At 45.0% G+C, this 26,206-nt stretch overlaps 1 protein-coding gene across 2 annotated transcripts in view; it reads left to right on the forward strand.

The window, feature by feature from the left end:
- The first annotated feature begins 11,760 nt into the window (after nt 1-11,760).
- ulk2 (unc-51 like autophagy activating kinase 2) overlaps nt 11,761-26,206 on the forward strand; it is a 119,932-nt gene continuing 105,486 nt past the window's right edge. For both annotated transcript variants that reach the window (XM_078224678.1, XM_078224679.1), the window contains exon 1: nt 11,761-12,434. In XM_078224678.1, coding sequence (XP_078080804.1) covers nt 12,345-12,434 — 90 coding nt within the window. In that variant the 5' untranslated portion in view covers nt 11,761-12,344. The remainder of the gene's footprint in view (nt 12,435-26,206) is intronic.

Genomic DNA, 26,206 nt, shown 5'->3' on the forward strand with positions numbered 1-26,206 from the left:
GACTATGAAACCATTGTCAATTGTTGGAAAATCCCACCTGCTTCACTAATGTCCTCAAGGGAAGGCGATTTGTCCTTGCCTGATCTGGCCTACATGTGAATCCAGACCCACAGCAATGTGGTTTACTTGTTAACCTCTCTGTGAAATGGCCAAGCAAGCCACTCAGTTCAAGGGCAATTGGGGACGGGCAACAAATGTTGACCTTGCCAGCGATGTCTACACTCCATGAAAGAATAAATAAAAAAGTTCATTTACCTTGTCTTGTACACTTGCAGTTTTGTTGGTGGCTGATATATATGCACACTGACTTCCTCAGCTTGGCGGTAAATGTTGCATTTACAGATTTTTAAAATTTCCCGCTTTTTGTCTCTTGCACAGTCAGGAGAATTGCAGACAGTGTAGGGTAGAGAGCAGGAGCAACTCTTTTTATACAGAAGGTCATGAGGCCTTGTCGGGCACAAGTGCAGTAAAAGAAAGACTTGTGTGTGTGTGTGTATATATATATATAAGGCACCCTTCATGACTTCAGGGTATCCCAAAAGCACTCCACAGGTAATGAAGCACTTTACGATGTGTATTCGCTGCTGTAGTGTTATAATGATGTGGAGATGCCGGCGTTGGACTGGGGTAAGCACAGTAAGAAGTCTCACAACACCAGGTTAAAGTCCAACAGGTTTATTTGGTAGCAAATAGTGTTATATGTAATTCTGTAGTGTTATAAAGCAGAGGTTGATCCCCCCCCTCTCAGAACTAACCCCGAAACCCCCAAAGAGGAGTCCCTCACTCTATAATCTGTAAAAGGTGTGTGTGAAGTGGTGTGACCTGCTCTTCAGTAACTTCGAGTGGTTAAATCAAAATAACTCCCTGACTCTCTGAAATCAACCTAACAATTTATTTATCTAATTAACAGTGAGCAAATTAACTAAACTATTAACAAACTGAATAAATCCCTTCTAACTATTAACTATTCCCAAATAAAACAAGATTCTACTGGTATGCTATTCAAATAAATACAATTCCTGCTCATTAACAAAATAGAATTTAGTCACTCTCTCAACTACAACCAGGTTTTGTGTCTTCCGGAATATTCTGGGCCTTCTCTGTTGGAATTGTGAGCTGTTAGCTCTGGCAGGTGGCAGTTGCCCGACTGATGTTCATAGAATCCCTGCAGTGCAGAAGGAGGCCATTCAGTCCATCGGGTCTGCACTGACTCTCCAACAGAGAATCCCACCCAAGCCTTATCCCTGTAACCCCACTTATTTACTCCCCAAAATCCCACTAATCTACACATCCTGGGACAATTTAGCATAGCCAATCAACCTAACTGGCACATCCTCAGACTGCGGGGGCAAACTGGAGCACCCGGAGGAAACAGGGAGACAATCACCTAGTGGTATTGTTGCTAGACTATTAATCCAGAAACTCAGCTAATGTTCTGGGGACCCGGGTTCGAATCCCGCCACGGCAGATGGTGGAATTTGAATTGAATTTAAAAGAAATCTGGAAATAAGAATCTACTGATGACCATGAAACCATTGTTGATTGTTGGAAAAACCCATCTGGTTCACTAATGCCCTTTAGGGAAGAAAATCTGCCATCCTTACCATCCTCACATGGCCTACATGTGACTCCAGGGCCACAGCAATGTGGTTGACTCTTAACTGCCCTCTGAAATGGCCTAGCAAGCCATTCAGTTCAAGGGCAACTAGGGATGGGCAATAAATGCTGGCCCAGCCAGCGGCGCCCATGTCCCACAAATCAATAAATAAAAGATCCAAGCTAAAATCCTTCATGTTGGGTGGCACAGTGGTTAGCACTGCTGCCTCACAGTGCCAGGGACCCGGGTTCACCACTGGTTTTGGGCGACTGTGTGGAGTTTGCACATTCTCCCCGTGTCTGAATGGGTTTCCTCTGGCTGCTCCGGTTTCCTCCCACAGTCCCAAAGATGTGCAGGTTAGGTGGATTGGCCCCTTAGTGTCAGGGGGAAAAGTAGGGTAAATATGTGGGGTTACGGGAATAGGGCCTGGATGGGATTGTTGTCGGTGCAGGCTCGAAGGGCTGAATAGCCTCCTGCACTGTGGGGATTCTATGAAACCCACGCAGACACGGGGAGAACATGTAAACTCCACACAGATATTTACCCAAGACTGGAATTGAACCCGGGTCCCTGGCGCTGTGAGGCAGCAGTGCTAACCACTGTGCGGTTGGTAGGGAAATCTATAATGCCTCTCCTTTCTCGGCCATATTTTTCTCTCTCCGGCTTCATCCTCCTGTTAACAAGGCAGAGTTGTGACCCCTGCCATCGCAGCTGTGGAGTGCAAGGAGCTGTGGCAAAATAGCACAGGTTCTATTAATTTTTGACACTAATCTCACTTTAGGGAATATTGTGGCAGAGAACTGTTGACTGGTACCCCTTAAGATCACTCAAAGTAGTTGACAACCAATAGACTACTTGGAGGTAGCTTATTTTCTCAGATAAGGGGCATAAATCAACTGTCTCAGCCTCACTGTCTCATGTGTTTGTCCTTCATTGTAAACACATGAATCATATTGCAATAGAATGACACGGTTGTTATTCTGCGAGACTGAGTTAGGCTGAAAGTTTTCCCCCCTATTAAATTACCTTGTGATGTTTAAAAAAAAAGTTGTTGTCTTCAGAAGACTCACGGCAACATTATCTGGACAGTACAAAGCCAAGCGGTCAACACTTTCATTTACAAAGAAAAAACTCACATTAAACAAACTATTGGGTTGGATTGAATTATCACAGTTATAGAATCTACAGTGCAGAAGGAGGCCATTTGGCCCATCGAGCCGGCACTGAAACAATCCCACCCAGGTCCTATCCCCATAACCCCACATATTTACCCTCCTAGTCCCCCTGACGCTAAGGGGCAATTTATCAAAGAGTCACAGAGGTTTACAGCATGGAAACAGGCCCTTCGGCCCAACCTGCTCTTTTTTTTTTCAACCCCGAAGCTAGTCTCAATTGCCTGCATTTGGCCCATATCCCTCTATACCCATCTTACCCATGTAACTGTCTAAACGCTTTTTAGAAGACAAAATTGTACCCGCCTCTACTACTACTTCTGGCAGCTCGTTCCAGACACTCTGTGAAAAAATTGTCCCTCTGGACACTTTTGTATCTCTCCCCTCTCACCTTAAATCATGGCCAATCAACCTAACCCGCACATCTTTCGGGACTGTGGGAGGAAACCCACGTAGATGTGGGGAGAACGTGCAAACTCCACACACACAGTGACCCGAGGCAGGAATCGAACCCGGGCCCCTGGCGCTGTGAGGGAGCAGTGCTAACCATTGTGCCACCGTGCCGCCCCCAAATTATAAGCTGTAACACATTGCTAGGATTAAATGCTGTGGACAAATTCTGTCTAACAAAAACAGCTGGAAAAGCTCAGCAGGTCAGCTGCTTTCTGTGAAGAGAAAGAAGAGTTAACGTTTCAGGCCAACAACTGAAGAAAGAAATGTAAGAGTTTTTAAGCCAGGAACGTAAGAAGAACAAAGGAGATGGTCTGTTACGGGATGGAAGTAAAGTTTATTAGTCACAAGTAAGGCTTACATTAACACTGTAATGACATTACTGTGAAAATGCCCTAGTCGCCACTCCGGCGCCTGTTCGGGTCAATGCACCTAACAGCATGTCTTTCGGAATGTGGGAGGAAACCAGAGCACCCAGAGGAAACCCATGCAGACACGGGGAGAACGTGCCGTGCAGACTCCGCACAGACAGTGACCCAAGCTGGGAATTGAAGCCGGGTCCCTGGCACTGTGAGGCAGCAAGGTAAAATCGTTTGTTATGTCCACTGGCTTGACCAAGCAATGACCTGACAATAAACTGGCAATGAGAGAATCTAACCACCACCCCTTGACATTCTATTTTTTAGTTCAGTTTATTTATTAGTGTCACAGGTAGGCTTATGTTAACACTGCAATGAAGTTACTGTGAAAATCCCCTAGTCGCTGCACTCCAGCGCCAGGGGGAATTTAGCACAGCCAATGCACCCTAACCAGCACATTTTTGGAGTGTGGGAGGAGACCGGAGCACCCGGAGGAAACCCACACAGAAATGGGGCGAACGTGCAGACTCCACACAGACAGTGATCCAAGCCAGGAATCGAGCCCAGGCCCCTGGTGCTGTGAGGCAGTAGTGCCAACCACTGTGCCACCGTGCCACCCCCAATTCCACATTAGATGGCATTACCATCGCTGAAACCCCTACTATCAACATCCTGGTGGTTTAAGCCATCCGCCGTCCTGATTTGGAAATACATCGATGTTCCTTCACTGTCGCTGGGTCCAAGTCCTGGATCTCCCCTCCCTAACAGCACTGTAGGTGTACCTACACCATATGGACCATAGGACTTCAAGAAGGCAGCGCACGACCATCACTTTTTTTTTGATTTAAAAAAAAATGTTTACCCCATGAAGTTACAAAGCCAATGCTCAGAATGGACTGGACAGACTTGAATCCATCTCCTTGCTTGCTCCAAAAACTAAATTCAAACTGAATCCAATTCATGTGTCCCCACAAGAGAGACAAGCAAGATCCACGGTGAGAAGATAAGGCATCGCACCCCATCTTGGGTTTGATCTTAGCCAAAAGGCCAGGAAGCAGCTCACCATCACCTTTCGTTTGCAAAAATATAGTTCATTTATTGAATATCTGAAAGAACATTCCAAAATGGCCGTCACACAAAGTGCGATGATATTTAGGTTCTTTACATATATCGTGTGACACTCTGAGACGCTTCAAAACAGTCAAAGAAACATTACAGACATTTCCAAATGGTGCAAAGGTGTTTAGAGATTGTCCATATAGAACAAATTGTACTCTGAGGTGCTTCATCACAACTGGGTTACATGTAATACAGTAAGAAGTTTAACAACACCAGGTTAAAGTCCAACAGGTTTATTTGGTAGCAAAAGCCACACAAGCTTTCGGAGCTCTAAGCCCCTTCTTCAGGTGAGGACGCGAGGACAGGATTCACTCACCTGAAGAAGGGGCTTGGAGCTCCGAAAGCTTGTGTGGCATTTGCTACCAAATAAACCTGTTGGACTTTAACCTGGTGTTGTTAAACTTCTTACTGTGTTTACCCCAGTCCAACACTGGCATCTCCACATCATTACATGTAATATACACTGAATGCTTTCAGTGAGTCATTCAACCCGAGAGGACTCTGCTCCCCTCGGTTCACTATGGCTGAAAAGTCTTAGTAAGAAGTCTCACAACACCAGGTTAAAGTCCAACAGGTTTATTTGGCAGCACTGCCCCTTCATCAGGTGAGTGGGAGTTCTGTTCACAAACAGGTCATAGAAAGACACAAACTCAATTTACAAGATAATGGTTGGAATGCGAGTCTTTACAGGTAATCAAGTCTTAAAGGTACAGACAATGTGAGTGGAGAGAGAGAGTTAAGCACAGGTTAAAGAGATGTGTATTGTCCCCAGACAGGACAGTTGGTGAGATTTTGCAAGCCCAGGCAAGTCGTGGGGGTTACAGATAGTGTGACATGAAACCAAGATCCCGGTTGAGGTCGTCCTCATGTGTGCGGAACTTGGCTATCAGTTTCTGCTCAGCGATTCTGCGTTGTCACGGGCATTCAGCCTCTGATCTTCGGGTATGTGTTCTCCAAGGCAGCCTTCATGACACACGACAAGGCAGAATCACTGAGCAGAGACTGATAGCCAAGTTCCGCACACACGAGCACTGCCTCAACCGGGATCTTGGGTTCATGTCACACTATCTGTAACCCCCACGACTTGCCTGGGCTTGCAAAATCTCACCAACTGTCCCGGCTGGAGACAATACACATCTCTTTAACCTGTGCTTAACTCTCTCTCTCCACTCACATTGTCTGTACCTTTAAGACTTGATTACCTGTAAAGACTCGCATTCCAACCATTATTTTGTAAATTGAGTTTGTGTCTTTATATGCCCTGTTTGTGAACACAACTCCCACTCACCTAATGAAGGGACAGCGCTCCGAAAGCTTGTGCTGCCAAATAAACCTGTTGGACTTTAACTTGGTGTTGTGAGACTTCTTACTATGTTTACCCCAGTCCAACGCCGGCATCTCCACATCATGAAAGGTCTTAAACAGCGACCTTCCCCATTGCGCCACTGCGACTGCTGCCCCAAGCTTTAGTGCGTCCCTCAGCATGTAGTCCTGGGCTTTGGAATGTGCCAGTCTGCAACACTCAGTCAGGACAACTCCTTGCACTGGAAGACTAACAAGTTACAGGCAAACCAAAGAGTGTCTTTCACCAAGCTGATGATCCTCCAGCAACATCTGATGTCTGTCTCAGAGTACGTCTCTGGGAACAGTCCAAACAGCACAGAGTCCTTGAGATGAAGCGTGACAAAAACCACCTCATCTCTCTCCAGACCTTCTTTGCAAAGGCACATTCCAAAAGGAGGTAGACAATGATATCTTCCCCACCACAGCCACCTCGAGGGCAACATGCAGATGAGGTGAGACTCTGGCTGTGTAGGACGGATCTGATGGGGAGGGCCTTTCTCGCCACCAGCCAAGCTAGGCCTTGGTGTTTGTTTGAACGTTCTGGTGGTCAGGCATTCTGCCAAATGTCTCTAACAGTCTGATCAGGGAACCATCCGACAGGATCCACCAACTCCTTTTCCCGTAGGGCCTCGAGGCCATTATGCGCAGATCACTGCCTGATGGGACTTGTGGTCAAAAGTGTTTTTCTGCATAAATTTATCCGTGAGGGACAGGTGGTACAGCACAGTCCAATTACTTGGAGCGTTTTGTGGCAGTGTAGCCAGACCCATCCTTCACAACACAGGGGACAGGTACAGCCTCAGTACGTACTGACACTTGGTGTTTCTGTACCGAGGATCTACGCACAGCTTGGTGCAGCCACACATAAAGGTGGCTATCAGGATTAGGACGATGCTGGGCATGTTTTTCCCACTTTATTCAGAGGTTTGCGCATTTTGCGTCCTTACAAACACGCTCCATCTTTGACCCCCAGATGTAGTGGAAAATGTCTCAGGTGATTGCCATAGTGCAGGAGTGAGGAATGAGCCAGACCTGTGCCACATGCAGCAACACCGAGAATGCCTCACATCTGATGACCAGGTTTTTACTTGCAATGGAGAGGGAGCGTTGCTCCCACATACCCAGCTTTTGGTTCATTATACCTACTCGCTCTTTCCAGCTTCTAATGCGTGCCCTGATCCTTCCAAACTATATCCCCAGTACCCTCAGGCTGTCTGACCTGACAGTAAAGGGGACTAAGCATTGGTCCATCCAGTTCCCAAAGAACCTGGTCTTGCTCTTGCCATGATTTACCTTGGCACCCAAGGCCAGTTTGAACAGCGATGTTGTCCGTGTACAGAGAGACTTTGACCTGAGTACCTCCGCTGCCTGGGATCAACACACGACTTATGCCTGAATCCTTCCTGATATACTCAGCAAAGATTCTGTACAACACACAGAAAGGACAGGAGAGAGAGGGCAGCCCTGCTTGACTCCAGATTTAATTGGAAAGCTTTCAGATTTGCACCCATTGATTGAAACTGCATTACTGAAGTTTGTGTAGAGCAGTTGGATCCAATTGTGGATTCTCTACCCAAACCCCATTTTGGAGGTGGAGATGCGGGCGTGGGACTGGGGCGTGGCACAGTAAGAAGTCTCCCAACACCAGGTTAAAGTCCAACAGGTTTAATTGGAATCACGAGCTTTCGAAGCGCTGCTCCTTCATCAGGTGAGTCACGAGAGGGTTCACTCCAAATGCTTGTGATTCCAAATAAACCTGTTGGACTTTAACCTGGTGTTGTGAGACTTCTTACCGTGCCCATTTTGGAGAGCAGATCCAACACGTAGGTGTGCAATATTCTGTCAAAAGCCTTCTCCTGGTCCAGCCTGATAAGGCAGGTGTCCACACCCCCGTCCTGCACATAGGTAAACGTATCCCAGAGTAGCGCGAAGCTATCAGACATCCTCCTGCCGGGAACAGAGCAGGTCTGGTCCGGGTGGATCACCGACTCAGGGACAAACCTGACCTGATTGGAGATAGAACAAAGAGAACAAAGAACAATACAGCACAGGAACAGGCCCTTCGGCCCTCCAAGCCCTTGCCGCTCCCTGGTCCAAACTAGACCATTCTTTTGTATCCCTCCATTCCCACTCCGTTCATGTGGCTGTCTAGATAAGTCTTAAACGTTCCCAGTGTGCCCGCCTCCACCACCTTGCCTGGCAGCGCATTCCAGGCCCCCACCACCCTCTGTGTAAAATATGTCCTTCTGATATCTGTGTTAAACCTCCCCCCCTTCACCTTGAACCTATGACCCCTCGTGAACGTCACCACCGACCTGGGGAAAAGCTTCCCACCGTTCACCCTATCTATGCCTTTCATAATTTTATACACCTCTATTAAGTCTCCCCTCATCCTCCGTCTTTCCAGGGAGAACAACCCCAGTTTCCCCAATCTCTCCTCATAACTAAGCCCCTCCATACCAGGCAACATCCTGGTAAACCTCCTCTGCACTCTCTCCAAAGCCTCCACGTCCTTCTGGTAGTGTGGCGACCAGAACTGGACGCAGTATTCCAAATGCATGTCCTTGGGCAGAATTTTATAGTCCACATTCAGCAGTGAAATGGGACACCAATTTCTAATTTCTTCCCTTTCCTCCTTCTGCTTGTAGAAAAGGGTAATCATAGAATCATAGATGATGTCTTTCCTCATGGATCCTGACATGCTCCCAGCCAGAAGCATACTCTCGTACACTTCCAGCAGGTCCGGGTGGAACCAGTCCCACAGAGTCGAATACAACTCAGCCAGTAAGTCATGGCTTCCGGGAGTTTTACTCTTCTCAAAGGACTTGAGGACCTTAGCCAAGTCATCCAGGCATATCGGTTTGGCCAGGTTCCCCTGCTCGCTGTCCTCTAAGACCTCCGTGATAGAAGACAGAAAGGACTGGGGAGGCCGAACTGTCTGTGAGCTTCACATCATACAGTCCGGATAAAAGGATCCTCAAAATGTCAGACTAAGCCATCTTCTTCCTTCAGGCTGCTGATCACCGAGCTCCCTCCTCTGCACCTTTTGTAAGAAGAAACACAAACACATCTCATCCTGCTGCGCGGAATGGACTCTGGACCGGAAGCTGATCTTGGAAGCCTCCATAACAAAGAGCGAGGTTCGCTGGCCCTTCACCTCCTGGAGGTCCTCCTTGACATCGACTACAGCTGGAGCAGATTCTGCAAGTTTTTCTGAGGTTGGGACATTTCCCCCCTCCATCGGTCTCTCTCTCTCATCTTCTGAATACCTTTGAGGATGAAAATCCTCTTGATGTTTGCTTTTGTTGCCTCCCATCTGTGTGTCAGGGACACATAGACTTGACTAAGGCCTCCAAGTCCTTTGAGAAGAGTAAAACTCCCGGAAGCCATGACTTACTGGCTGAGTTGCATTCGACTCTGTGGGACTGGTTTGACCCGGACCTGCTGGAAGTGTACGAGAGCATGCTTCTGGCTGGGAGCATGTCAGGATCCATGAGGGGTTTCACGGTTCTCCAACCTTTGTTGCCTCCCTTTTGAATTCCTCAGTGCTTTCTGGGGTCAACAGTTTGACATTCAGCTTCCACATGCTCTTGCCAACTCTCTGGTCCTCCAGGCCAAGGGGCAAGTGGCAGCCAAGCAGCTTACCACCACCTTCTCAACAGCATTCAGGAATGGGCAATAAATGCTGCATGGCCAGCAACACCCTCATCTTAGCTCTGGAATTACTTCCCTACACCTCCCCACAATGCTACCTTGCTTTGTTCATTTCTGACACTTCTTAAAACCCTTCCTCTTTGGTTAATTCTTACTCAGCTTCTTATCATATTTTGTTTGACACTGCTGCTGTGAGGCACCTTGGGATACCTCACTATGTTGGCGGCAGGTTGGCACTGCTCCCTCACAGCACCAGGGATCCAGGTTCGATTCAGCCTTGGATGACTGTCTGTGTGGAGTTTGCACGTTGTCCCCGTGTCTGTTTGGGTTTCCTCCGGGTGCTCCGGTTTCCTCCCACACTTCAAAGATGTGTGGGTTAGGTTGATTGGCCATGCTAAATTGCCACTTAGTGTCAGGGGGATTAAATAGGTAGGGTTACGGGGATAGGACCTGGGTGGGATTCTTGTCGGTGCAGGCTCGATGGGCCAAATGGCCTCCTTCAGCATTGTAAGGAAAAAAAAATAAAGTTTATTTATTAGTCAGAAGTAAGGTTTACATTAACACTGCAATGAAAGATGTTTTCACTAGTAGGAAAAACTAGAACCAGAGGGCACAACCTCAGGCTAAAGGGACAATCTTTTAAAACAGAGATGAGGAGGAATTTCTTCAGCCAGAGAGTGGTGAATCTGTGGAACTCTTTGCCGCAGAAGGCTGTGGAGGCCAGGTCATTGAGTGTCTTTAAGACAGAGATAGATAGGTTCTTCATTAATAAGGAGATTGGGGTTATGGGGAAAAGGCAGGAAAATGGGGATGAGAAAAATATCAGCCATGATTGAATGGCGGAGCAGACTCGATGGGCCGAGTGGCCTAATTCTGCTCCTATGTCTTATGGTCTTAACATCTCTTTCACTTGATGCATTGGCAAACTTGTTTTACTCAGCAAGTCGTTGGAGTGTGGAGCAGCGGCTGTGAAGAAGAAGCAACATCTTTGTACTGTGGGAGGAAACCGGAGCATCTGGAGGAAACCCATGCAGACACGGGGAGAATGTGCAAACACCACACAGACCGTCACCCAAGGATGGAATTGAACCTGGGTCCCCTGGCGCTGTGAGGCAGCGGTGCTAAGCACTGTGCCACCCTGTCAGGATCGAAGGTGCTATGAAAATATAAGTTGTTTAAGTGTTATAACTGATGGATCAGGGGTGGAAAGTGGGAGAGGTTTTTTGGGCTGGCAGGAACTCAGAGGACCCAATGGACCTCCTTCTGTGCTATAAGTTTCCTCTGTTTCCATGTTGCTGAGGAATGAGAGGTATGAGGTGCATTGAGTGAGGGCAGGTGTCCTTTTCCTTTGGCCAGTGCGGAGGGGGGGGGGGGGGGGGGGAGCCATAGCCCCAGTGGGGATGGTGCTGGCCCTTTAAGTCCTGTCAATCAAACCCCAGGCTTACATAAGGGCCGGAAATGATGCACAAGGCCAGCTCTTTCTGCAAAAACAAACCATTGCAAAGCTGCAATAAGTCACATGAACAGCTTTATTCTGCCTCAGCTCTGCTGCAGCCCCATCTGCAGCGACCTGCTGAGTAAAACAAGTTTGCCAATGCATCAAGTGAAAGGGATGTTAAGAGCCCCTTCTCCTGCCCTTGCCTTGTTTCTGCTCCAGAAGGGGGTGAACTATGTTGTAGGCGGCGGAGGGGCACGGCCGGAGCGCGCCATGTAAACAAACCTGGCGGAGGGATTTGGGAGGGTGAACAGGGACTGGCGGAGGGAGAGAGAAAAATAAAAACCGTTGGGGAATCCGGGGGGGGGGGGGGGGGAGACAGGAAGACTCATCTTCCAACTGCGACCCTTTCCCCATCCCAGACTGGGAGAAACGAGTAGCCAGCCCTCGTATTTGCCCAATTGGTGACAGGAAGATGAGGGGCAGGTGGACTCCAATCGCTGAAAGAGGGGGGAGAAGGGGTGCCCTCTTTGGCGGGGGCGGAGGGAGACGCTGAGGTTGGGGTGGGGTGCCGCGGCACTATATAAAGCGCGCTGCGGCGGCGGCTGCGCTTAGTTGGGTCGGCAGCGGTGGAGAGCGGGTTGGGGGGCGGGGAAGGGCGAGAGAGAGCGGCTTCCACATTCACAACAAACCACCAGCGACCATGACAAAAGAAACAATAAAAACGCCGCGCCAATCTCCGTAGCAACAAGAGAGAGTGGGGATTAAAAAAAAACACTCCACCCGCTTTTACATTGATATATATGATATATATATATATATATAGAATTGCTAAGTATGCGCAGGGACCAGGCTCCAGTGGAGTGGGATTATGGTGGGAGAGCTGCTGCTGCTTCTTCACAGCTGCTGGCCGTCACCGGCTTTCGTCCTGCGAATGATTCTCTGAGGGAGGAAGAAACACTGCCGGCGACAGCTCCGTCCTCCGCCTCTTCACTCAGCGCTTTCCCTGGGTCCTCATAGCCCTTCACTCCCTCTCTGTGTCCCTCAATTCCTCTGTCCTCCTCAATACTCCTTCCCTCTGTGTCCCCTGTCAATCCCTCTGTCCTTCTCTCCCTCAGTCCCCCTCCCTGTCTCTGTCCCTCACTCCCTCCCTCTGTCCCTCACTCCCTCCCTCTGTCCCTCACTCCCTCTCTGTCTCTCTGCACTGGCTGGCCATGGAGGTGGTGGGGGATTTCGAGTACAACAGGAAGGACCTGATCGGACACGGAGCCTTTGCTGTGGTCTTTAAAGGCCGCCACAGGAAGGTAATGAGCCGGCCACGGGATTGTCTCAATGTTTTGGGAATGTTTTGCAAGCATGTCTTTTTTTCAAAAAAGTTGCCAGCCTTGCTTTTTGAATTGTCACCTTGTGTGCAAACTTTTGGGTTCTTCTGCTAATGCTTCTCACGCACAGTTTTTCTAGACCAGCTTGTAGAGAATTTTAATAAATGCAGTGCTAAGCTAAGATAAAGCGTTAATGTCAAATACTGAATTGTGCTGTTTTAATGTACAACTAAGTTAGGATAGTGTTAATGTACAGCACTAAGTTATGTTATAGTTTTAATGTACTGCTCTAAGTTGTGCTACAGCTTTAATGTACAGCACTAAGTTATAGTTTAATGTACAGTGCTAAGTTATAGTTTTATTGTACTGCGCTAAATTACGTTCTAGTTTTAATGTACTGCGCTGTTACGTTATAGTATTAATACACTAAGTTACGTTATAGTTTTGATGCACTGCACGAAGTTATGTTATAGTTTTAATGTACTGCGCTAAGTTACGTTATAGTTTTATTGTACTGCGCTGTTACGTTCCAGTTTTAATGTACTGCGCTGTTACGTTATAGTATTAATACACTAAGTTACGTTATAGTTTTGATACACTGCGCTAAGTTACGTTATAGTTAATGCACTGCGCTAAGTTACGTTATAGCTTTAATGTACTGCGCTAAGTTACGTTATAGCTTTAATGTACTGCGCTAAGTTACGTTATAGGTTTATTGTACTGCGCTAAGTTACGTTATAGCTTTAATGTACTGCGCTAAGTTACGTTATAGGTTTATTGTACTGCACTAAGTTACGTTATAGTTTTAATGTACTGCGCTAAGTTACAAAGAACAAAGAACAATACAGCACAGGAACAGGCCCTTCGGCCCTCCAAGCCCGCGCCGCTCCCCGGTCCAGGATTGAATCCTGAATCCAGGATCCCCGCCCAATTTTCCAGCCTATCTACATACCAATATCCTATCCACCGAGCTGTCCCTCACAGCTACGATGCTTTGTTCATTACAACCTATTAACTTACCCCCACCCCCCCATTCCAGACCATGTGATCTTCAGGGAGAGGCGAAAACCCAGAGTGAAAAACCCCAGGGCCAATATGGGGAAAAAAAAATCTGGGAAATTCCTCTCCGACCCCCTGAGGCGATCGAAACGAGTCCAGGAGATCACAATGGCCCCGATCGGAAAATGCTTCCCAACCCTAGTCATTTCCACTTCCACGAACACCATATGAATTCCCTGCCCCCGAGACAGGTTCCCAACTATCCGCAGTCTCACTCTGTACTGGCACCAGCAAGATGATCGTAGAATGAAGCCTTGAAACGAGAAACCAGGAACAGTTAGCCCGCGCCGCTCCCTGGTCCAAACTAGACCACTCTTTTGTATCCCTCCATTCCCACTCCGTTCATATAGCTGTCTAGATAAGTCTTAAACGTTCCCAGTGTGTCCGCCTCCACCACCTTGCCCGGCAACACATTCCAGGCCCCCACGACCCTCTGTGTGAAATATGTCCTTCTGATATCTGTGTTAAACCTCCCCCCCTTCACCTTGAACCTATGACCCCTCGTGAACATCACCACCGACCCGGGGAAAAGCTTCCCACCGTTCACCCTATCTATGCCTTTCATAATTTTATACACCTCTATTAAGTCTCCCCTCATCCTCTGTCTTTCCAAGGAGAACAACCCCAGTTTCCCCAATCTCTCCTCATAACCAAGCCCCTCCATACCAGGCAACATCCTGGTAAACCTCCTCTGTACTCTCTCCAAAGCCTCCACGTCCTTCTGGTAGTGTGGCGACCAGAACTGGACGCAGTATTCCAAATGCGGCCGAACCAACGTTCTATACATCTGCAACATCAGACCCCAACTTTTATACTCTATGCCCCGTCCTATAAAGGCAAGCATGCCATATGCCTTCTTCACTGCCTTCTTCACCACCTTCTCCACCTGTGACGTCACCTTCAAAGATCTGTGGACTTGCACACCCAGGTCCCTCTGCGTCTCTACACCCTTTATGGTTCTTCCATTTATCGTGTAGCTCCTCCCTACATTATTCCCACCAAAATGCATCACTTCGCATTTATCAGGATTGAACTCCATCTGCCATTTCCTTGCCCAAATTTCCAGCCTATCTATATCCTTCTGTAGCCTCTGACAATGTTCCTCACTATCTGCAAGTCCTGCCAGTTTTGTGTCGTCCGCAAACTTACTGATCACCCCAGTTACTCCTTCTTCCAGATCATTTATATAAATCACAAACAGCAGAGGTCCCAATACAGAGCCCTGCGGTACACCACTAGTCACAGGCCTCCAGTCGGAAAAAGACCCTTCCACTACCACCCTCTGTCTTCTATGACCAAGCCAGTTCTCCACCCATCTAGCCACCTCCCCCTTTATCCCATGGGATCCAACCTTTTTCACTAGCCTACCATGAGGGACTTTATCAAACGCTTTACTAAAGTCCATATAGACAACATCCACGGCCCTTCCTTCGTCAACCATTTTGGTCACTTCTTCAAAAAACACCACCAGGTTCGTGAGGCATGACCTCCCTCTCACAAAACCATGTTGACTATCGTTAATGAGTTTATTCCTTTCTAAATGCGCATACATCCTATCTTTAAGAATCTTCTCCAACAACTTCCCCACCACGGACGTCAAGCTCACCGGCCTATAATTACCCGGGTTATCCTTCCTACCCTTCTTAAATAACGGGACCACATTGGCTATCCTCCAATCCTCTGGGACCTCACCTGTGTCCAGTGACGAGACAAAGATTTGCGTCAGAGGCCCAACTATTTCACCTCTCGTCTCCCTGAGCAGCCTTGGATAGATTCCATCAGGCCCTAAGTTACGTTATAGTTTTAATGTACTGCGCTAAGTTACGTTATAGTTTTAATGTACTGTGCTGTTACGTTATAGTTTTAATGTACTGCGCTAAGTTACATTATAGTTTTAATGTACTGTGCTGTTAGTTATAGTTTTAATGTACTGCGCTAAGTTACATTATAGTTTTAATGTACTGTGCTGTTACGTTATAGTTTTAATGTACTGTGCTGTTATGTTATAGTTTTAATGTACTGCGCTAAGTTACATTATAGTTTTAATGTACTGTGCTGTTACGTTATAGTTTTAATGTACTGTGCTGTTACGTTATAGTTTTAATGTACTGTGCTGTTACGTTATAGTTTTAATGTACTGCGCTAAGTTACGTTATAGTTTTAATGTACTGTGCTGTTACGTTATAGTTTTAATGTACTGTGCTGTTACGTTATAGTTTTAATGTACTGCGCTAAGTTACGTTATAGTTTTAATGTACTGTGCTGTTACGTTATAGTTTTAATGTACTGTGCTGTTACGTTATAGTTTTAATGTACTGTGCTGTTACGTTATAGTTTTAATGTACTGTGCTGTTATGTTATAGTTTTAATGTACTGTGCTGTTACGTTATAGTTTTAATGTACTGCGCTAAGTTACATTATAGTTTTAATGTACTGCGCTAAGTTACGTTATAGTTAATGCACTGCGCTAAGTTACATTATAGTTTTAATGTACTGCACTAAGTTACATTATAGTTTTAGTGTACTGTGCTGTTACATTATAGTTTTAATGTACTGTGCTGTTACGTTATAGTTTTAATGTACTGTGCTGTTATGTTATAGTTTTAATGTACTGTGCTGTTACATTATAGTTTTAATGTACTGCGCTAAGTTACGTTATAGTTTTAATGTACTGTGCTAAGTTACGTTATAGTTTTAATGCACTGCGCTACGTTATAGTTTAATGTACAGTGCTAAGTTACACTATAGCTTTTTAAGTTTATTAATCACAAGTAAGGCTTACATTAACACTGCAATGAAGTTACTGTGAAATTCTCCTAGTCGCCACGCTCCGGCGCCTGTTTGGGTCAATGCACCTAACCAGCATGTCTTTCAGACTGTGGGAGGCAACCTACGCAGACATGGGGAGAGCATGCAGACTCCGCACAGACAGTCACCCAAGCCAGGAATCGAACCTGGGTTCCTGGCGCTGTGAGGCAGCAGTGCTAACACTATGCCACCATGCCACCCGCTACCTAGAGTTTTAATGTACAGCGCTAAGTTACGATACAGCTTTAACGTACAGCGCTAAATTGTAATAAATGCAGCTTTGAAATGCAAGTAGATTACAGTCACTCATGATTGCTGCAACTTGCTCTGCCAGTTGATTGTTGTTAACTCTATTTTTTGCTGGCATGATCTTATGTTTTGGAGTTATCTTTTACCTGTATCTACTCTCGAGTGGTGCAATGTGTATAAGGCTCAGTAGATGTGACAGGTCGCTAAAGCTGGGTGAAAATTTCCACTTGGGTGTATAGCAATGCATAACTTGATAATCCAGAAGCAAAATTGGAGAGGTAATTCATGGTTAAATACAAAGTCTCTTGACATTGATGGTTGTGGATCAGTTGGATTGTAGTTGGACATGTTGTACCTTTCCAGAGGATGTAGCCTATTCATTTTCACAGAGATGATTTCAGGGTCGATCCAGTGAACTTGATCACTGTTTTCTGGCTGTCTTACCATACAGGAATCAGCGTTAGCATGTGACAGGAACTGTGACCGTCCCACCCTGCATCCAACCTTGCCCCATTGAATACTGTCAGTGACGTGCAAACTGGTTTCTGTCTGGGTTGTGTTCATGAGTCTGAAATGTGTTGCTGTAATGTATATATGTGAACGTTGGTTGAAAAAGGGAAGCATTGAGTAAAGTTACATTGTCCCTATTGATGCCCTTGCTATTATGGATCACACATGGGCATGAGGGAGGTACAAGAGGGTACCTGGTATTTGTGGAAGCCGGCTTCAGCAAGGAGCAAAAATCCTGCTTTGCTACAAAGCATAAATAGATCGAGTGACATTCAGAAGTTCATGCTGAGCTTTGCTAATTTGTTGACCTACCATTTGATTAATGACTAGTGAGTATGATTTTTAAAATTTATTTTTGCCTTTTTATATTAGTGACTCCTCCTGAAGGTGGTCATTTTATGTTGGGGGGTGCACTGCACTCGTAACCTCCTGGTATCTCAACGAATAATCATTCTTACATTGCCCTTAATAGTGGATAGTGACTGGATACCTTGATCATGGACAGCAGTCACAATCAAGACCAGACCTATCCATGTGGAAATCTTTTACAGGACAAAAATCAACAATTTTATCAGTTTTTTACTGTCACTGTGTTCTCTCAACCCAGAAATCTGTGTTCAGTTAGTGTTCCCAGTGCTGCTCTGTTTTAACAACAGGTTAAAGTCCAACAGGTTTATTTGGTAGCAAATGCCATTAGCTTTCGGAGCGTTGCTCCTTTGTCAGATGGAGTGGAAAATCTGCTCTCAAACAGGGCACAGAGGCACAAAATCAAGTTACAGAATGCTGATTAGAATGCGAATCTCTACAGCCAACCAGGTCTTAAAGATACGGACAATGTGAGTGGAGGGAGCATTAAGCACAGGTTAAAGAGATGTGTATTGTCTCCAGACAGGACAGCCAGTGAGATTCTGCAAGTCCGGGAGGCAAGCTGTGGGGGTTACTGATAGTGTGACATAAACCCAAGATCCCGGTTTAACCGTGATTTTGTGTCTCTGTATGCCCTGTTTGAGAGCAGACAAAGGAGCAGCGCTCCGAAAGCTAATGGCATTTGCTACCAAATAAACCTGTTGGACTTTAGCCTAGTGTTGTTAAAACTCTTACTGTGTTTACCCCAGTCCAACGCTGGCATCTCCACATCTTATCTATCTAGTACAGATCATGGACTGATGCTGGGATCTTTATGGCCCATCTAGCTACACAAATGATGGGTTTATCCATTCAAGTTATTGGAGATCCAATTTTTCCAATTTTTGATTTGTTTCATCACTAATGTCCATTCCTCAATAAAAGACTCATAAGCAGAGATCCACTAATGTTACTTTTTTTATTCATTCGTGGGACTTGGGCGTCGCTGGCTGGCCAGCGTTGATTGCCCATCCCAAGTTGCCCGAGGGCAGTTGAGAGTCAACCACGTTGCTGTGGCTCTGGAGTCACATGTAGGCCAGACCAGCTAAGGACGACAGGTTTCCTTCCCTAAAGGACATTAGTGAACCAGATGGGTTTTTTCTGATAATTGACAGTGGTTTCATGGTCATCAGTAGATTCCAGATTTTTTTATTGAATTCAAATTCCACCATCTGCCGTGGGGAGATTCGAACCCGGGTCCCCAGAACATTAGCTGAGTTTCTGGGTTAATAGTCGAGAATATAATATACAATAGACCATTGCCTCCCCAAATCTGTGTTAAGGATCTAAGAATAGTTTAGGATATCACATCTTTGAATTTTTCTTTGTTTGGGCAGGACTAGATCTGAGAAATTGCATAATCTGTACTTTCGCCCCTGTTGTAAAATAATTGGTGTACCACAATTGTCATGTCACTTAGCTTTGTCCAGATTCATTTCTATTTTAAAGGGAGACTTGATTGAAAGGTTTCAACAGAGTGATGATTATAAAATATAAGGAAAATTAACATTATTTTGACATGTTCCGTAAGGAATGATCCCATGAGTTGCGGGCCTGTCTAATGACTCGCAGGGTATGCGTATGGGATCTGTCACCTGATGAAAATGCATCACATTTATGAGTGCAGTCAATGTATGCACAATACAAACAGCAAGTTAGGTGATTGAATATTGTTTTGCCTGGATCTTGGTAGAATTCTGTTCTGATTCATTGTTTTAGGGTTCTTTTGTGCCCACCTAAACCATCAGACCAGATGGATGGAGCCTTAACTTGGGATATTTCCAAGACTCAATACCCCTGACAGTGCAGCACTCTCTCAATACTGCACTCAGATGTCAGCTTGACTCAAGCATATATCTGATTCCTGACGTGGAGTCCACAACCTTTTTCATAGAATTCCTAGATAGTGTGCTGTCTGCTGAGCCAACCTGATGTTTGAAGAGGCACCTGCAGAATCGTGCCATATGATTCCTGGTGCATGTTTTAAAGATTGTACATCCGTTCAAAGGGCAATAAAGGGATTCACTTTGTTGCAAATCAAAGTGAGGCCTTCCATTCGTGAAATGGCTTTCTTTTACGTATTGTCATCCACCCTTGTTAATCAGGGTTGGAATAATTGGAGATTTGGCTTGGAACTGAATTCCTGCTGCAGTCTGATTTTTTTGCTCCTTTGTTTCAGTAACTGCACAAAATACAGCGCAAATGTCATAACTTTTTTCTTCTTGGATTTGTGCCAGAGGCGAAAATCTGACGCAAAAGTAATTGATCTTGGTTTAACCATAGTTGGTTCTTGTTATTTTGGATCAATAATCAACAATGCTGATTCTCACCATGATGTTCTTGATACTTGTGTAACCACTAACACACTGCTTAGTTTTCCTGGATAATGGCTTTTTGCTTTGAAAATGTTGCTCTACGGAACTGAATACTGTTGAGTCCAATTACCCTTTTGAGTGCTGTGTAAACGATCTGGTGGGATTCAGATTTCCAATAGCATGGGAAGATTTGCTTATTTATGATCTGTCGATGGTACAGTTCAGTTGCAAGATCAATTTGGTGGGCAAAGGAAAGAGTATTGGAGTCTTCCGTTGTAGTCTCTGCGGTATAACTTAATTCTCCTCTCAGTTGTGTGCATGTATAATTATTTTTCCAAAGTTAACTTCTCTAAACGTTGCTATTTTCTAAGGGAATAGTTTCAGTAACATGTAGTTTGTCAATGCATCTTGCAGTAGAGCCCTGGAATGCTGTAGCCATAGAATCCCTACAGTGCAGAAGGAGGCCATTCGACCCATCGAGTCTGCACCGACAACAATCTCACCTGGCCCTCTCCACGTTACCCCATTTACCCTGCTAATCCCCCTGACACTATGGAGCAATTTTGCATGACCAATCAATCTAACCCGCACATCTTTGGACTGTGGGGAGAAACCGGAGCACCCGGAGGAAACCCACGCAGACACTGGGAGAACGTGCAGACTCCACACAGACAGTGACCCGAGGCTGGAATTGAACCTGGGTCCCTGGTGCTCTTGTCAGTCGAGGAAGTTGAGCTGCATCAGTGAGCAGCCTCTGTTAGGAAGTGCTGAAGTCACATTTGTGGTGATCAGGCATGTAACTGGAGCAGATGAGGAAGAATTTGGAACAGGATCCACTGTGCCAGAAGTGAAGGTTATCCATCCTCCTCTGTTCTGGTGACATTGGACAGCCACTTTGGACATGGATTTTGTGTACTGCTAATGAATTTGCTGAAATCGGTGATTTTAAGCAGAGTCTGGAGAGGGTGTCACCCGAAGGTCAGTCTGGCATTATTGTGCTCTCCTGTGCAATATTCAATATTTACCATCCACAACTGGCTGATTCCCAACACTGATTTAGCACGAGCTTTGTTGTGGTAAATAATGGTAAACTATTTCACAGCATTGTTAAAACTTAATATATTATACTAGTTTAAATTACAGTAAACTAGCTGTACTGTGCTTTTATATCAGTCAACAAATTAATCATTACAGATGAGATTTTGGATAAGCTGAATGATAGCATCTCCATTTGTGGTATAATTCAAGTGCTGCTCCAACGCACAATGAATCAATAACATGGAAAAAGTCAGGAAAAGTGAAACCACTCAGCTTATTGAAGCTTAGTGTTCTAGTAACCATATTTCAATCAGATTTTTGGCTGCATTTTAAGAAGTTTCTTTCTTGTCTCTGGTATCCAGCAGAAAGAAAGTCTGGTCTAATTTGCTGATTAGCCTGAATGTATGTACTGTGCCACATCGTTAAGATACTTTGTCCTCATCAACCACATAGTAAATTAATCATATCTACATCTCAAGGACAGCACTTTCTCACCTAGGAGAATAAATCAAAGATGACTCAACTGAGCCTGCTGTGCACATCTCCCCAGTGTCAGAGAATGGGAGGTTCGTATAAAGAATGGAACATAAGTGGGCGGAGAGGAAGACAAAAGAAGATGAGGCAAAAGTTGAGACATTTTTCAATGTTTTTGTTTGAGCGGTGCCATGGTAGGTTAATGAGTATATAAAATACTATTGCAGAAAATCAGAACATTAGTCACAGTATTCCATGACACCAAGTTGTAACTGGTTAATTTCCTCTTAATTTGACCGTTGGAGCATTGGTTGTATCTTTCAGGGAACAGAACATTTATCACTATGTAAGATGCATCATTCTGCAGCATCTTTCCTTTCTCAACGTGCTGAGATCCTATAGGGCTGGAAAATCCACTTCCGTTTTAGTCTGTTGCTTTGATTTTAAAGCTCTTGTCATTTTTTTCCACTTTATATTCCACTTCTTGTTTTTTTATTCATTCGTGGGACATGGGCATCGCTGGCTGGCCAGCAATTATTGCCCATCCCCAGTTGTCCAAGGGCAAATTGAGAGTCAACCACATTGCTGTAGCTCTGGAGTCACGTGTAGGTCAGACCAGGTAAGGACGGCAGATTTCCTTCCTTAAAGGATATTAGTGAACCAGATGGGTTTTTCTGACAATTGACAATGGTTTCGTGGTCATCAGTAGATTCTTAATTCCAGATATATTTAATTGAATTCAAATTCCACCATCTGCCGTGGCAGGATTTGAACCTGGGTCGCCAGAGCATTAGCTGAGTTTCTGGATTATTAGTCTAACAATACCGTTAGGCCATTGCCTCCCCTGAACTTTTAATTGAACTCAGGCTATGTAGGACTGACATAATCACTCCTTCCACTTCTGACCATATGATTTAATTTTTAACATTTTCCTTTTCCCTGAGCTCGCTCTTGGTTTTGTCAGCCCATGATTTGATGCTATTTCTTGCCACCTTTGCCAACGCTAATGATGTTCCCTCATTGAGCTGTGACTCTGAGAGATGGAACTGGCCCCATCTTTTGAGCACAGTGTTCATCAAACAACCTTGTTAAAAGCTGGAGGAAATAACACAATCAAGACAATTTGAATATAAGCAGGACTCTAATATGAAGCCTCGGGTTTGGAAATTCCACATTCTAAACCTTATTGAAGGTTTCAATAAGGATCAATAAGAATCCGGTCGAAAGATGGTTAGGAGATGGGAGAGAAATTATAGGACAGATTCACCAAGAAGGAAAGGAGCAAGCCTGGAATGTCCTCTTACCCAGCTGCAGCTATTGGTTGAATAAGAACATAAGAACATAAGAAATAGGAGCAGGAGTAGGCCATCTAGCCCCTCGAGCCTGCCCCGCCATTCAATAAGATCATGGCTGATCTGACGTGGATCAGTACCACTTACCCGCCTGATCCCCATAACCCTTAATTCCCTTACCGATCAGGAATCCATCCGCGCTTTAAACATATTCAGCGAGGTAGCCTCCACCACCTCAGTGGGCAGAGAATTCCAGAGATTCACCACCCTCTGGGAGAAGAAGTTCCTCCTCAACTCTGTCTTAAACCGACCCCCCTTTATTTTGAGGCTGTGTCCTCTAGTTTTAACTTCCTTACTAAGTGGAAAGAATCTCTCCGCCTCCACCCTATCCAGCCCCCGCATTATCTTATAAGTCTCCATAAGATCCCCCCTCATCCTTCTAAACTCCAACGAGTACAAACCCAATCTCCTCAGCCTCTCCTCATAATCCAAACCCCTCATCTCCGGTATCAACCTGGTGAACCTTCTCTGCACTCCCTCCAATGCCAATATATCCTTCCTCATATAAGGGGACCAATACTGCACACAGTATTCCAGCTGCGGCCTCACCAATGCCCTGTACAGGTGCATCAAGACATCCCTGCTTTTATATTCTATCCCCTTCGCAATATAGGCCAACATCCCATTTGCCTTCTTGATCACCTGTTGTACCTGCAGACTGGGCTTTTGCGTCTCATGCACAAGGACCCCCAGGTCCCTTTGCACGGTAGCATGTTTTAATTTGTTTCCATTGAGATAGTAATCCCATTTGTTATTATTTCCTCCAAAGTGTATAACCTCGCATTTCTCAACGTTATACTCCATTTGCCATATCCTCGCCCACTCACTCAGCCTGTCCAAATCTCTCTGCAGATCTTCTCCGTCCTCCACACGATTCACTTTTCCACTTATCTTTGTGTCGTCTGCAAACTTCGTTACCCTACACTCCGTCCCCTCCTCCAGATCATCTATATAAATGGTAAATAGTTGCGGCCCGAGTACCGATCCCTGCGGCACGCCACTAGTTACCTTCCTCCAACCGGAAAAACACCCATTTATTCCGACTCTTTGCTTCCTGTCGGATAGCCAGTCCCCAATCCACTTTAACACACTACCCCAACTCCGTGTGCCCTAATCTTCTTCAGTAGCCTTTTATGGGGCACCTTATCAAACGCCTTTTGGAAATCCAAAAACACCGCATCCACCGGTTCTCCTCCATCAACCGCCCTAGTCACATCTTCATAAAAATCCAACATGTTCGTCAAGCACGACTTTCCCCTCATGAATCCATGCTGCGTCTGATTGATCGAACCATTTCTATCCAGATGCCCTGCTATCTCCTCTTTAATAATGGATTCCAGCATTTTCCCTACTACAGACGTTAAGCTGACCGGCCTATAGTTACCCGCCTTTTGTCTCCTTCCTTTTTTAAACAGCGGCGTAACATTAGCCGTTTTCCAATCAACCGGCACTACCCCAGAATGCAACGAGTTTTGATAAATAATCACTAACGCATCCACTATTACCTCTGACATTTCTTTCAATACCCTGGGATGCATTCCATCCGGACCCGGGGACTTATCCACCTTCAGTCCCATTAGTCTACCCAGCACTGCCTCTCTGGTAACATTAATTGTATTAAGTATTTCTCCTGCTGCCAACCCTCTATCGTTAATATTTGGCAAACTATTTGTGTCCTCCACCGTGAAGACCGACACAAAAAACTTATTTAAAGACTCAGCCATATCCTCATTTCCCACTATTAACTCCCCCCTCTCGTCCTCCAAGGGTCCAACATTCACTCTAGCCACTCTATTCCTTTTTATATATTTATAAAAACTTTTACTATCATTTTTTATATTAATTGCTAGCCTAGCTTCATAGTCTATCCTTCCTTTCTTTATCGCTTTCTTAGTCTCTCTTTGTTGTTTCTTAAATTTTTCCCAATCACTTGTTTCTCCACTATTTTTGGCCACTCTGAATAAGAATAACTTTAGGAAGCAGGCTGGTTGAGTGTTTGTGTGTATGACTTGTTAAAAGTAGATCATTTTTTTGATTCAATCAAATATGCCTACATTTATTCTCAAATGTTTAATCTTTTTCGAAACTTTTGACAGTTTTCAGTGTTATGATCAACTGACAATGCATCCAGAGTATCAAATCTGCAATTTTTTGAGCCTGAACAGTTTCAATTACTAAAAGAATTGAGCCTACTTACATTTGCAATTAAAATTGGCTTGTTTTCTCTTCTTTTGGACATGGATGTCTTGAATTATGTCCTTTATCAAAATGTGTAAAAGCTATAATCACTAGAGTGCTTTATCAGTTTGACCCATTTAGTTACATTTTTGCCTCCAAGTGAGAAGATATGAGGGTACCACGGGGCTTGAATACCTAATCTAGTTTAACATATTGCTGAATTGAGGAAGTGGGTTACTGTCTTTTCAATTAAGACTGTAAACCAAAGTCCTGTCTATTAGGTTGCTCAGATAAAAGTAAAGTTTATTTATTAGTCACAAGGAGGCTTACATTAACACTGCAATGAAGTTACTGTGAAATTCCCCGAGTTGCCACACTACTGCACCTGTTCGAGGTCAATGCACCTAACCAGCACGTCTTTCAGACTGTGAGCGGAAACCGAAGCATCCAGAGGAAACCCACGCAGACACGGAGAATGTGCAAACTCTGCGCACACAGTGACCCAAGCCGGGAATCGAACCCGGGCCCTGGCACTGAGACAGCAGTGCCAACCACTGTGCCATAGTGCCGCCGATAGATGTAATAGATCCTTAAAGTGCCTTTAGAAGAGGAGAAAGTTCTCCAAGTGTCCTGGCCAACACTTAGTAATTAATATCACCAAAGGAAGATAAACTAATTCTCCATCTCTTTGTGGCCTTTGGGAGTTGGTATGCAAGTCAGCATCACCTTTTGACTATAAACAGTCACTCCACTTCAGAAGCAATCCATTGGTTGTGAGGAGCTTTAGGGCATACTCTACCATGTAAGCAAGATTGTGTTCTGTAAATACCGGTTCATTCTTTCTGTTGATGCTGTTGGATTTGTGAGTGACTTGCAGCATTGAAATAGAGATTAAACATTTTTAAAAAGCAACCAGTGTTAGAAAAATATTAGTTTTTTTATATAGCACCGTTCCAAACCTCAGGATATCTCAAATTATTTTTGAAGTGCAGTCAACATTGTAAAGTAGGAAATGCATAGCAAGTCTGGCAGAGTCTTTTGGACCAAATGGATGAATTAAACAGTAAATGAATTAAAACATTTTGGATATGGACCCTTAGTCAAAACTATTTTGAGGGAGGGTCCACAACAGAAGAATTTGCACACTGGTTCTCTCCACAGACACTGTCTGGCTTGCCATGTGTTTCCAACATTTTCTGTTTTTAAGGATATAAGAAATAGGAGCAGGGACAGTCCATTCAGCCCCTCAAACCTGCTCTGCCATTTAGTAGATCATGGCTGATTTGATTGTGGCCTTGGCTACTTTTCTCCTTGCTCCCTTTGGCTCCCTTCTCAATCAAAAATCTGTCAACACACTTGAATATAT

Source organism: Mustelus asterias, chromosome 12 (assembly GCF_964213995.1).
Source record: "Mustelus asterias chromosome 12, sMusAst1.hap1.1, whole genome shotgun sequence".
Classification (NCBI taxonomy): domain Eukaryota; kingdom Metazoa; phylum Chordata; class Chondrichthyes; order Carcharhiniformes; family Triakidae; genus Mustelus; species Mustelus asterias.